The 12,826-nt window shown below is 51.5% G+C and overlaps 1 protein-coding gene across 6 annotated transcripts in view; it reads left to right on the top strand.

The window, feature by feature from the left end:
- NPRL3 (NPR3 like, GATOR1 complex subunit) overlaps positions 1-12,711 on the top strand; it is a 40,784-nt gene extending 28,073 nt beyond the window's left edge. For all 6 annotated transcript variants that reach the window (XM_027882726.1, XM_027882727.1, XM_027882724.1 and 3 more), the window contains 3 exons: positions 6,218-6,407; positions 7,553-7,745; positions 12,000-12,711. In XM_027882726.1, the coding sequence (XP_027738527.1) occupies positions 6,218-6,407; positions 7,553-7,745; positions 12,000-12,165 (549 nt within the window). In that variant the 3' untranslated portion in view covers positions 12,166-12,711. The remainder of the gene's footprint in view (positions 1-6,217; positions 6,408-7,552; positions 7,746-11,999) is intronic.
- Positions 12,712-12,826: the final 115 nt, after the last annotated feature.

Here is a 12,826-nt window from a genome sequence, read left to right as displayed (position 1 = left end):
GCTGGCTGCGTGAATTGAGCCACTGCTCAGAGCCTGGGGAGATCAACAGTGGCACTTGCACACTGGGGCACGACTGGGAGGGAAAGAATTTGTTGTAATTACAGGTTGGCAGAGATGATGATCAGAGATAAAGATAAGTCACGATGTAGGTCTAATCCCAATAGTATGTGCTGGTCAGCTGCCACCTTGGGAGGCAGGGGAGGAGCAGGACTTCACAGCAGGGACAGACAAATCAGTGTCCTGCAAAATTGAAGCTGAAATCATGGCATTAATTTTACTCTAGCTGCAGGAGACGTTCTCAGTACCTCTTTTAAAATTAATCACTTGCCCTAATACTTCTTCAATACTTCTGTCTGTTTAATCTAATTAATCTAATGAGATGTGAATGGGTTTTTTTTCCACGGTGCAGTGACAGAAGATGCTGTACTCTGAACTGTAAATATTGTCAAATATGCTTTGCCTTTGAAAAAAAATTGACAAAGTCGGGACCTTTTCCTGTAGTTTTGTTCTTTGTGTGCACAGGGGGGGATGTGAGGGGTTTTGAACTTTGAAGATTTTCAGTAGTTGCCTGTTATCTCGTGCTTTCCATCAGGCTGAGGGTACTGCCTGTGCTTCTGAAGGTCATTTGTGCTGGAAGGTCGGTAGGGAGGGGGTGTATCTTCTGCAGACACTGTTATTGGTTTCATGGCATCCATCCCATTTGATTCTTGCCTTAAGCATGGGATTGGCTCCCTCTTTTTGGCATCTGCTTCTGGGTGGGTAGAGAATACACAAGGCATTACTAAAGCCCAAGATAAGAAACAGGAGGGCTCCTGTTTTTATACAGAAGTATTTGCAAGGGGACCAAGTTACTTTTGATTACTGTTACACGAGTGGAATTTCTCCATTCCTTTGGGTGGAGGAACAAATTGTGACACTCATTTTTATACTTGGCGTGCTGTGGTAATTTTTGGCTGGGTAGGAGGCACCAACAACCTGCAAGGACAGGACTGCCTTGAAAGGTGGAGTGCATGTCTACAATCTGCTTTTGGTGTCTGCCAGTCAAGTGGGTGGGAGATCTCCAGGGAGTGGTGTCTGCCAGCCCTGCCAGTGCTCTCAGCTGTGCCCTGTGCCAGACACAGGAATCCCTGATCACGCCAGCTCGGTCTCTTTTCTTGCCTGTGGTGCTGAGCAGTGTTATTGCAGTTGAACTCTGGTTGTTGCATGTCTCTCAGCTGAGAAGATTTTGGTGTTCCTGCAGTGCTCTGTGCCTGCTGCTCTCTGTCTGTGTTCCCTGCCATGCTGGGGTGGCAGCACTGTGAGGATGAGCCCACACCTACAACTCTGATCTTATGATACCTGGGTGCTGCTGAGCCCAGGCCCTGTTTTCCCTTCCCACTCCCAGGTGTGCACACACACACACACACCCACCTTCCTCCCCTCCTCTCTTCCCTTTGCTGCAGCTCTGGCTCCTGTCCAGCTGGACTCCATTCATGTCACTTGTTTCAGCTGCACAGTTTTCTGCCAGGTTAGCAGGTGCAATTCTCTCAGGGGAGATCCATTGAGCTCTGGGGCTGGCACAGAGCGAGGGGGGTGATTCCTGCAGACCTTGTGCAGCTGAGGGGGTGAGGGGAGCAGGAGCTGTTCTCCCCTTCTCACGGGGAGTTGTGTGTTGGCTCCACCAGGCTCTGCACAGGACTCAGCGATCCAGTGCAGCCTGGGACTGTCCTGGATCTCACCAGGGTGCAGCCACTGGGTGGGGGGATCCTGGGAGCTGGGAACTCATGTTCCCTTTTAGCGTTTTTACTGGAAAAGAAGCAGTTTGCATCTCCTCTACCCTGACCCCAAAGAAACTGTGCCTGTTGTGCTGCCTGTGACTGCTGGTTCCTGTCCCCGTGGCACAGCCTTGATGTGAGCACAGAGCACCCTGGAGTGGAGCTCTGGGGGGGTTCAGAGGGCTGCACATCCCTTCAAACCTCCTAGGAAAGCACAGGAGCTCATGGTGACCCAAAGCCTGGACAGGATCTGTACCAGGCACTGCCTCTGGTGCATGGGAAGGCTTCATTTAACCTGCTTTTCATTGCAAGGCTTTCTTTGCACAAAATCAAAGTTTTACACCCAGCTGCTCTGCATGAAGTTTCTTTTCAGACCAAGAGCAGGGAATGGTGCTTGTGGCTTCCCCTCATCTGTGCAGCAACCTCAGCTACTTCATCTGCTTCAGGAGAAGCTGTAACACCTCCCTGCCCTGCCTTCAACAAAGGTGGACCAGAAGGAGGGATCCTTCCACCACAAGGTCCAAGGAGTGTTCCTGGGTGAACCAGACATCCCATTTCCTCCCTGCATCCATAACACACATTGTTATTGTTGTAGATCTCCAATTCCCCCTTGGTTGGACGTGGACAACTGCAGGAAAAAAACAGATGGGAAAGCACGACAGCTGCTGCTGAACTAAATGTGTTTAACTTTTCCCTGTTGTTTTAGCAAGTCTGGCCATCCTGCAGGGAGTCAGGCACGGGGGGACGAGGCCTCTGCCTTCTGCATCCGGAAAACGTGCCGGAAAATGAGCCCGAGTGTCAGGGGAGGATGGAGTGGGAGGGGAGCTGCCTGCACACCCTGAATAGGCTGCTGTGTCTTCAGAGAGCCACACTGCTCGTGGGACTGCTCTGCTGGGCATCTGGAAGGCATTAGGAGTCACGGGAGCTTTTGCTGGGAGAGGTGGGGAAGTGGTGTTGGGATGCATTTATATTCAGCTGGACTGGGTATATAAAGCCAGATAAAAAAATATGTGCTTGCTAGGCCTAAATGGAGGGAATGTTTAAGCTGAGGATTTAGAGCTGTTACCTAATGATTAGACAGTAAATGTTTCATACTACATTAGTAGGAGTTTTCAGAGTCTGTTTTCAGTAAAATGGGGGGAAGCTTTAATAGCTGATCTGCCTTCCATAAAACAGCGGGGTTTGAATGCTAAAGAAACATAATATATTTCAGCAAACATCCCTGCACCCTGTTCACTTTGAACTGAGCCATCCTACAAGGCAGCCCTCAGTTCTCAAGCTGGACCTTGAAGTCAAATGCGTGACCATGTGTCAAATAACTGGATGATCTAGGCTGGAGAAAGGGGCTTGTGTGCTTCAAAGTTGTGTTTTAACTGAGAGTGTCTCCTGATGTGGTGAGAAACAAGCTTGGATTGAATGCTGCTGGGTTGCTCTTTTCCCTTCCCTTTCCTGAACCTGTTGCTGCTCCCAGTTATCCTTAGCATTTTAGCCCAGGGAAAGAAAACAGCCTTGAAGAATCCTTGCAGGAAATGTGTTTTATTTAACGCACTTCTCAGGAGTTTTACAAGTGCTCCCCTTGATTCCAGAGGGTAGAGAATAAGCAATGCTGGATCTTGTCCCTCCAACAGTTAGGGCTGAGCTTTCCTTTGGCCATCCCAAGCTGCCCAGCTGGGCTGACATGCAGTGCCCATGTTTTTGGGAGCCAGTGCAGCATCTCTGCCTGTGTCAGTCAGCACAAGCAGGGCATTGTCCCAGTGCCTTCCCTGCTGCCTTGCACGGGCTCTCCCTGTGCCTGGGCCCTGCTGTGCCATGGGATGGGATCAGCCTGGGCTGCTCTGTGCCAGCAGGAACAGACCAGATGCTGTGGCAGACAGGACCCCTCAGAGCTGGGAAGAGGCAGATGGGAAGGATGAAAAGGAACATGGATGAAATTTGGAGCGGGCTGGCAGTTAAATGAAGCAACAGAGAGTGTTTCGCTTCGTGTTTCCATCCCGGTCCTGGTGTTCCAGCCAGAAGAGGCTGGCTGTGGATTCCTGCTGTGCCAGGGGATGGCTGAGGGAGCAGAGGCAGTCCTGGGATTGAAGTATATCCTGCCTGGGGAGCTACTCCCAGCCCTTTGGCTTCAGCAAGGAGCCCAGCTCTGAGCAAGTAGGCTGAGACCAGACACAGAGATGAGCCTGTAGTGCTGGGGGAGGAGGAGCATTTCCAGCAGCCAGCACAGCACAGATGGCTCAGGGGAGCCTCTGCTCCTGCAGAGTCTGTAAACTCCATCAGAGATGGAAATTCAGAGTTGGTATCCAGAAGGCCATGCAGCAGAAGTGTTAGCAAAGCCTCTGCTAGACCTTACCTGTGCAAACACTCCTGCTGGTGAGAAATGGGCTGGGTGAGAAACCCAGAAGAAGTGGGAATGGTGTGAGGCACATCTGCAGTGGTGGCACAGAGCACACCACTGGGGCAGGGCCCAGCTGCAGGACCCTGCAGCACCTGGGCTTTTTCTAGGACAGGATTTTAAGAGGTACCAAATTCCCGCTGAAGTGCAGATAACCATCATGGATCATCAGACTCTCTGGTGTAGGGAGGGTTTTTCAGGCTCACTTCAGTGTGGAAGAAGTTTCCTCCAGTTCTGCAGTTGGTCACTGCCCATTTCCAGGTGGCTGTGTAGATATTTCCACAAGAGCAGAGACGTGAAGGTGCAGGATTAGCGAGTGTTGGATAAGACTTTCCACGCATTTGGAGCTGTAACTAAAGCAACTGAACCTCTTTCTGTAACTCATGAAACCACCCAAGTGACCAGTGGAAGTGGGTCTGGATCAGGCTTGTGCAGGTCTGGTAGAGCCTGTCTTACCGAGCCTCCTTGAGTTGCCTTGGATTTATCCAGGGCTGTTTTGTGCTGTGAAATGTGCAGACCTCTTTCATTTGCTGATCAGACATCGCTGTGTGCCAGCAGGTTGGAAAGTTAAGCAAAATAAATGAGACATCTTTTCATCCAGGCCTGCATCTGGGAGGAAGGTTTTCGGCAAAATAATCACTGGATAAACCTCCTCACTCTTCCAGGCTGACTTCAGATGTTAGCAGAGCACTGTGTCTTTGGTGTCTTTTGCCAAAGAAAAATTTGTCTTTCTTCCTCTCCTGTACATTTTTCATTAGACATGTAAAATGAATTATGGCCTTTCAAAAAAATACATGTTTGAAGGCGATCCCATATCATGTTTTAAGGTTAAAATCCACTGAGCCCCCAAAAGTGGTAATCCCTGAAAAGGCAGGGTGTGGGCCTGTCTGCAAACAAAAGAGGCTTCTTTTGTGATTTGATAGCAGAGGAGGAACTGAGAATTATAAGATTTATGGAAAAAGGAAAATTATGTGGGCTGATGAACTTGGGTTTGGGGCTTTTACTGAGATTTGGCCCGTTACCCTGATGATTAATGCAGCAGAGCGAGCTTCCTTCTCAGAGCCTGAGCTCATGCTGCATGTGTTTCTCTCACCAAAACAGTGTTGGTTGCTATGAAATCCCCAAACAGCTTTGTCAGTGAATCAGTGTTCTCAGGGCCCTCAGCTATGGGGAGGGTTGCCTGCAGTGATATGAAAAGGCTTTTCATGCAGAAATCAGACACAATGATGCATTTTGAATGCTCCTCCCCAGCTCCTGGATACAGGCCATGCCAGGATCCTACAGACACTTGCCCCTGGCTCTGCCCACTGCAGAGCAGCCTTGGGGACGTGGTGCAGCTGCTCTGACACAGGTGATGTGTGTGTTTAACACCAGAGACATCTCTCAGGGCTTGTGACCCTCCTGCCTCCCTGCACCCTGAAAGCCCAGGTGTCTTTATAAGCTTGGCCTGTGTTATTATAGCAGCAACTGAGGGATGCTGACCCTCTTTATTAAGAGGGGACTCCCTGGCAGCACAGCCTGCTGGCCCTTGCCAAGGCTGCTGCTGCTGCTGTTTCTGTATCTCCCAGCCCTGGCAGGCTCTGATCTCCAGAGCCTCTCCCATGGCTACTCAGCAGTTTCCCATCTCACAGCAAATGGCTCCTATTCCTGGGCACCTCTCCTGGTTTCTCCAGCTCTGCCCCAGCCCCCTGCCCTCTCCCAGCTCTCCAGGGGAGCCTGCCCTTCAGTCTGCCCACCCAGGAGTGACCCTTTGCTGATTTATTGTAGTGGCCCTTGTGCAGGAACCAGCAGACCGGGGCAGGGCCGGTTCCTTGGAGGTTGCTGGCTGTGCTGGGCAGTGTTGCACAAAGACATGTTGACCATTAAAGGCTCCATTACACCCTCAGAGGCTCAGGGTGTGAGGAATGTTTGTGCCTGGCCACCTTTTCTCGATTGGAAAGAGAGATAAACTGCCCTGTGGGGTGAAAAGCCTTCCTCGTTGACTGCTTAGTCACAAAGTCTGACCTTTGGGTGTTGTTTTGCCCCCCTGTATTCCATTTCCTGGGTGTTTAATGCCCTGTTTCTCCCTCTGCAGACCCAGCTCATCCAGATGGTGATATGGATGCTCCAGCACAGGCTCCTGATCCAGCTGCACACCTACGTGTGCCTGATGGTGCCCCCGAACGAGGAGGAGCTCCGGGCCCAGGATGACGACATGCCCTTCACTGCCAGGGTTGGAGGCCGAAGCCTGAGCACCCCCAATGCCCTCAGCTTTGGTTCTCCAAGTATGAGCACGCTTGTCTCTGCTGTTTTAGGCTCCAGCTCACTCCCAGAGCTCCCCCGAGCCCTGCCAAGGGCCAGCAGGCCTTGAAAACGAGACCACTGCTCTCCCTGGAGTCCTTGCTAACTAGGCCCAGCCCTTCTTAAATTCACACTGGCCAGTGGTGGAAGTCTTAAGGACTAGCAGACCTTGAATTCTTCTTTTTAAAAAGAAACAATGCTTTGTAATTTGACAAGTTCTCATTTGGCCACTTGAAAGATTTTTATGAGAGGTACTTCCATTTTTGTTTTTGAAGCAGCTCCCTCCTCCTTTGGTGCTCTCAGCAGTAACCCCGGTGTTCCTCTGGCTGCACCACTGTTACTGCCCAAGCTTTGGGTTTCAGGAGAGAAAAAAACCTGGGAATTTGTTTCAAACACTGGTTTCTGTGGGCTGTGGAGCCACCTGAGGAGACACGGAGCTGGCTGTTGTTCTCACAAATGATTGATTTCTGTTTATGTCTCCTGCCTTCTTTAATCTCAGTGCAATTCTTCAGGGTGATTCCAGGAAAAGCATTTTTTTTCAAGAGCATGAGTCAGATGCAATGCTGAAATCCCCAAACTTTCCTGCCTGTGCTGTTCTGAGCAGTGTTCTCAGGTTGGGTACGGGGAGAGATCCTCTGTACAACTTCGAGCTTTACAGAAGTCGTGACTTAGGGCAGGAATCTTGGAATGTGAGTCAGATAAGTCTGTGATCTGCTGATTCTGGCTCGCTCACAAGAGGATATTGCTTCTTGGCCCTTCTGCCTGCTCCCACCTTCTGTGCTTGTTAGGCTTTTCGTGTTACCACTTCACGCTATTCCAGCAGAGCTGGCTGGGAATTTTCTTGTCAGGTGTTTTTTTATGGACCATTTATGGTCTCCAGAAGTAGAGTTTTCCACACAAATCGATGAGTTTGTTGAAACATTTGAATTTCCCATTGAGAAAATCGCTGTGTGTTGTCATAGGACTAATTGCAGATTCAGTTTGGCATTTGGGGAGCCACCTCCTCTGCTCCACAAATCTGAAGGGATTAGCTGGAAAGGCTGCATGGGAACAACCTGAATTGGTGACCTTTGCGTGGTTATGCTGAGCAATATAAAGATTGTGTTTATCTGTGTCTCTCCCCCCACAGCCAGCAGTGATGACATGACTCTGACAAGCCCTAGCATGGATAATTCCAGTGCTGAGTTGATACCTGGGGGGGACTCCCCCCTGAATAAAAGGATGACGGAGAATCTCCTGGCCAGCTTGCTGGAGCACGAGCGGGAAGCGATCCTGAACGTCCCCGCTGCCCAAAATCCCGAGGATCTCCGCATGTTTGCAAGGTGAGGAGCGGGAATGCAGCTTCACTGGTGTGGACTCAGCCAATCCCATTAGCCTGGGGGTTCGGAGGATACACTCCTTAGGGTTAGTCCCCCTTACATCTGTGTCATCTGTGCACAGCAGTTTTTGACAAGAACTAATACATGTGGCACGAGAACACTTGTTAACAGAGTCCTGGGCCTGTGGTTGGGCTCCACTGCTTGCCTGCCAGGTTCTCCTGTGTCCACACGTGGCAGACACAAAACTGCACAGCCTGAAAAACCTTCTGAGCAGGCGAAGGGAAGAAAACCCCCTGATGCTGACGCCGCCCTCTTGCTCATTTTAAGGTTTGTAAACTCCACGCAGATCTGAGATGAGGAGCCTGAGACACAGAGCCAGCCTTGAAACCTTTTGCAGAGCAGTCTGTGAATGTTTCAAGGTGTGTTTCGCAGAGCAGTCTGTGAATGTTTCAAGGTGTGTTTCGCAGCAGTGAGAGCTCCCAGTGTCAGGTTAATTAGGTTAGAGGCGTTAGGGGGTGTGTTGAGCAGCGCACATTTTGTTGTTGCGAATTTCCACACAACAATAACACTCACGGTGTGGTTGTGCACGTGGTAAAAGCAGAATGACTTCCTGAGCAGCCATCTGGGAAGCAGGGAGGGAGGGGAGGGGAGGAAATGCTTTTTTTCTTCCTAAGGATTGCAAAACTCAGTGGCATCGCTGGAATGCAACTTTCACTGGTTTTCATACTTGTGGAGCAGAAAACCACCCGAGGCCAGGGCTGCAGCTGTTCAATACTCCTGGATTCAGTTGGTAATCCCCTGGAAATCTGGTTCTCACCCTGGGGTGGATACAGTCAGGTAGCCCAGGGAAACTGCAATAGCAGGAAAATGCACATCCCTTGTCTGCAGCAGGGTACAGCTCAGGGACTTTGACAGAGCTCTCAAAGCATGTGGGTAGTCACTGCTCTCTGAATCACGCGTCTCCTTCCTCTTCTGCAACTGTTCAGAGGATATTCTCTGATTGAGAGGCAACATTTTGGCCATCTGAGAACTCTGAAAGTGGTTTTTGCATATTACCAGCTAAGTCGTTACAAAACCAGCGAGAAAAGAAAGTAAAAACAAAATCATATTTAGTGATATCTTAAGACAGAATTTGTAGGGGACTTATTTATCCTAGGGAGAGGAAAGCATGCTGTGATTGCTCCCCTCTCACTTCCTACATCTGGGTAAACCAGCCATTTGAGAAAGCTTTGGAACTGCAGGTGCAGAAAATGACTCTGATTCCTTAGTGGAAGCAGCTGGGTGACCAGGCAGCTGAGTGATGTTAATTGTGCAGTTTGCTCCTGCTCCAGGTTCCTTTGCAGACCCCCGGGATGGCCTGGCTGGGTCTGAGTTTCTGCTGTGCTACAGCTTGAATTGACAAGGTGCTCTCAGGAGCTGAGAGGAAGGGAGGAGATACAGTAAACAGATGGTCCTGGGGGCACACACAGAAATGAGTGTGTGGGTAACTCTGTTGCTCTCAGTGAAAGGGCAAAGAGCTGAGGAGAAGCTGCAGTGAAGGAGCTGCTCTCCCTCATTACCCTCATGCATGTGCTGCACCAGCCCTTCCCCTCCCGTGTTCTGAGGACCAGCAGCCCACGGGGGGCTGTGCTCTGGCGAACAGCTCTGCTGGCTCAGCTCAGCCCAGGGCTGTAAATGCAGAGCCAGAGCCCTAAAGATGCTGTGCCTGCCCCTGCACAGGGAGCTGTGTGCGCACACAGAGGGTCGAGCTGTTTCCAGCACAGCACTGAAGTTCAGCCCCGGCCATTTTCCTCTGCTGATGCCTCTGAACCTCATTACACAGACAGCTCAGAGTGCTGCTGCCTGTCCAGGGCCGTGCACAGCCCCTCTTGGCACGGCACAAACCTCAGGGGGAATCAAGGAACACAGGACTTGGCTCCAGCATTGGCTGCATTAACCCTCAAAACACTGAATGGGAATTGAAATCCGAGTTCTTTCCTTGGGTGCAGCTGGAGGAGGGTTGGGATGTCCTTCCAGAACAGGCTTAAGAAGGAGACAAGTTCCTTTGAGCCAGATCTTGGGTAATATACACAAAGCATTCCTCACTGCATGTTAAGCAGTGCTTTGGAAGAAGGCTGAGGCTTCACTCATGGCTTCTCTCCCAAGCCAGGGGTGTGGAGCTGCTTTCAGGATTTATTTTTCTTGCTCTCAGATGGGGAGGTGAGATCCTTCACTCCACTTGGAATGCTCATTGGCAGCGCCAAGCTGTGGACAGTTCTGCTATGTTTTCAGGCAGTGCTGTGGAAGGGACATCTCCTTGGCCAGAAATAAGCGAATTCTGTTTGAGTGGCTGGTCTGAGGTAACTGTGGGGATGTTTCAGTGTGTCAGAACACCACAGTGCTGGTACAGGGGCAGCTCTTACAACCTGAAGAAGGGAGAGCAGTGATGAGCCGTGGAAAGCAACGATCTCCCATCACTGCATCTGGATCTGGCCACAGCAGACACATCTGTGCAGCTTCAGAGGGACTCAAATGCAGTGCCACTGCCCCAGGAAGTGCCGTCTTGTGCTCTTTGTGTCCCATAAATGTTCACTGCCCATCTGGGTGAAGGTAGTGCCCATCTCCACTGGAGCTGTGAGCCCCAAGTACAGCTTTGTAGACTCCAGCTGGACTTTTGGGAAAAGCTCTTCCCTGGGAGGGTGGTGCAGCCCAGGACAGATTGCCCAAGCACATGGGGGGATCTCCATCTCTGAAGGGTTTGAGCTTGGCTGGAAAAAGCTGCAGCACTGGCAGCAGTCCTGCTGGAGCAGGATGCTGGACTGGACTTTGGAGGTGTCTTCCAGCCGAGATTTTTGTGATATTCTTTAATATCCTCCCTAGCTTTTATTGGATTGGAAAGCATTTCCTCTTGACCCATTACAGATCCCAACTTTGTGAATATAGGATGGATTTATTTGTTGGGAAGCTGCTCAGAGTGTGTCGCTGTGGAGAACCAGGCTGAGCTGTCAGCACAGAACAGGCGAGCACGTGGGGCTGGCACAGGGAGACGACACACAAACCATTTTGGTAGCAGAGGCACAAGTTACAAGGTACAGCAATTTCTGTTGGTGCCTCAGGGAACAGCCTGGTTTTGACACACAAGAAGTGCCACTGCCCCTGGGAATGGCCACTTTTCAGCCTGAGCAGCAGGAGGCAGCCAGGCAGGTGTTGGTCCCCGTCCTGCTGCCGTGTGAGAACAGACAGGAATGCTCTGGTGGATACTCGGTGTATTTTAGGGCTGTTCCTGCCTGAGGGCTCTATGGATGGGCTGGAAAACAGATCATGTCACCTCCAGTCAGTTTTGCTGTCAGCTGGCATGGAGCTGCACACGGGTAATGGAACGCGAGCTGGAGTGCAGAGGGTGATGCCAAACACGTGGGGATGCACATCTGTCTGTGGAGCTGGGCAGGGATTCTGGGCCTGGGTGGGTGGGAGTGTTGGAGTGACACGTGCAGGATGGCTCTGACGTTTGGGAGGGTGGGACAAGAGACTGAGCAGCAAATTTGGGCTGTGATTGAGTGTGCAGGGCCGAGCTTATCTGATGGCTGTAGTGTGTGGGTGGTATCTGTGCTATGTTTAAAGAGAACTGAGAATTTAAGAAGCCAGCATAGTTCGAGCTGTGATGGCTTTACAGTTTGGGGGCTTTTAACTCCCAGAGCTTCTCTGTGGTGCCTGTCACCAACACTTCCAGCTCCCTGTTGTGACTGCTCCACCCAACCCAAGCTGCCCCAACCCTGAGCGAGTTTGGGTTTTTGTAACCTGTAGTCACAAAACCCCTTAGACTGCTGTGAGGGAACATTTCCTCTTAATTCCAAAAGGCAGTGCAGGTGCCCAGGCCCCTGGTGCAGAGCTGTGACAAAGGGCACTGTAGCCCCAGCTAAGAGACAGCAGAAATAAATCTGCCACTTCCTGACTTCCCAAGGCTTGTTGGCACTTGTGCCTCTCCACTTTTTCAGGAGTTATAACTACGCTGAAAATTGCCAGTCTTGGGAAATGCTACAGGCTAGGAAACCTCTTGATCTAAGGAGGACCTTGGCAAAGCCCCTGCTTTTCCAGGGGGATTTCTGTGCTAGGCATGATTTAATGGTATCATTATTTAATTCATGCAAATGAGGGACACAACCCAAACACCTTCTGATTTGCATCCCATGGGAGGGGACACCTCGGGGGTGGCAGGATGGGCTCCAGGTGTGTGCAGGTGCTTCTGGCCCACGTGCCCCCCTGGCTCTGCTCCCACAGGCTCCTGCACTACTTCCGAGGGCGGCACCACCTGGAGGAGATCATGTACAACGAGAACATGCGGCGCTCGCAGCTGCTGATGCTCTTCGACAAGTTCCGCAGTGTCCTGGTGGTCACCAGCCACGAGGACCCCGTGATTTCCGTCTTTCAGTCCCTCCTGAAGTGACCCTGCCGGCACAGGAAGGGAACCTGCCACGCTCTCCGTGTCTGGAAGATGCCTGAAAACCAGAGGAGGTGATTTCTTGCCCGTGGCACAGAGCAGGTTCTCCCCCTCCTCGCTGTCCCCCCTGCTCCCCGCGGTGGCAGCTGAGGCCACTCTGTGCCGGGCTCTGGGCCTGCTGCAGGACAGCACTGCCCACCCAGCTGGGATTCCTGCCATGCCAGGGGCACAGCCCTTCCCTGCCCCTGCTGCCCCCAGGGACTGTGAGAGCAGGACAAGGACAGTTCCCCTGTGGGGCTGCTGACAGAACATCCCCTTCAGCTGGACACGGGTGCATCGAAAGTGCTTCCTCTGCTCTCCAGGCACGACTGCTGGGCCATTCAGCCACGTCCCCACAGCACAGCCCCTGCTCCAGGGCACAGTGCAGCTGGCCTGGATTACAGGGAAATGCCCTGGGCACCGAGGAGTTCTGTTTGATCGTTGTTACCTGAGGACATGGCCAGGAAGGCAAAGTATCACAAGTAAACAGTTTCATGAATGAAGGAGTGACTTGCTCACTGTGCCTCAGCTCATTCTCTCCTCACCCCAGTATCCTGGTCCCAAGTGTCTGTTGGAGCAGGGCTGTCTCTAAGCAGCCTGTGTGCTCCTGGGTTTCCAGTTTTTCCTG

The sequence above is a fragment of the Empidonax traillii genome, unplaced genomic scaffold (assembly GCF_003031625.1).
Source record: "Empidonax traillii isolate 1590-97213 ecotype Southwest subspecies unplaced genomic scaffold, ASM303162v1 scaffold111:size2041728, whole genome shotgun sequence".
Taxonomy (NCBI): Eukaryota; Metazoa; Chordata; class Aves; order Passeriformes; family Tyrannidae; genus Empidonax; species Empidonax traillii.
The sequence above is the reverse complement of the archived record's forward strand: the minus strand, read 5'-3'. Positions and strand labels throughout refer to the sequence as shown.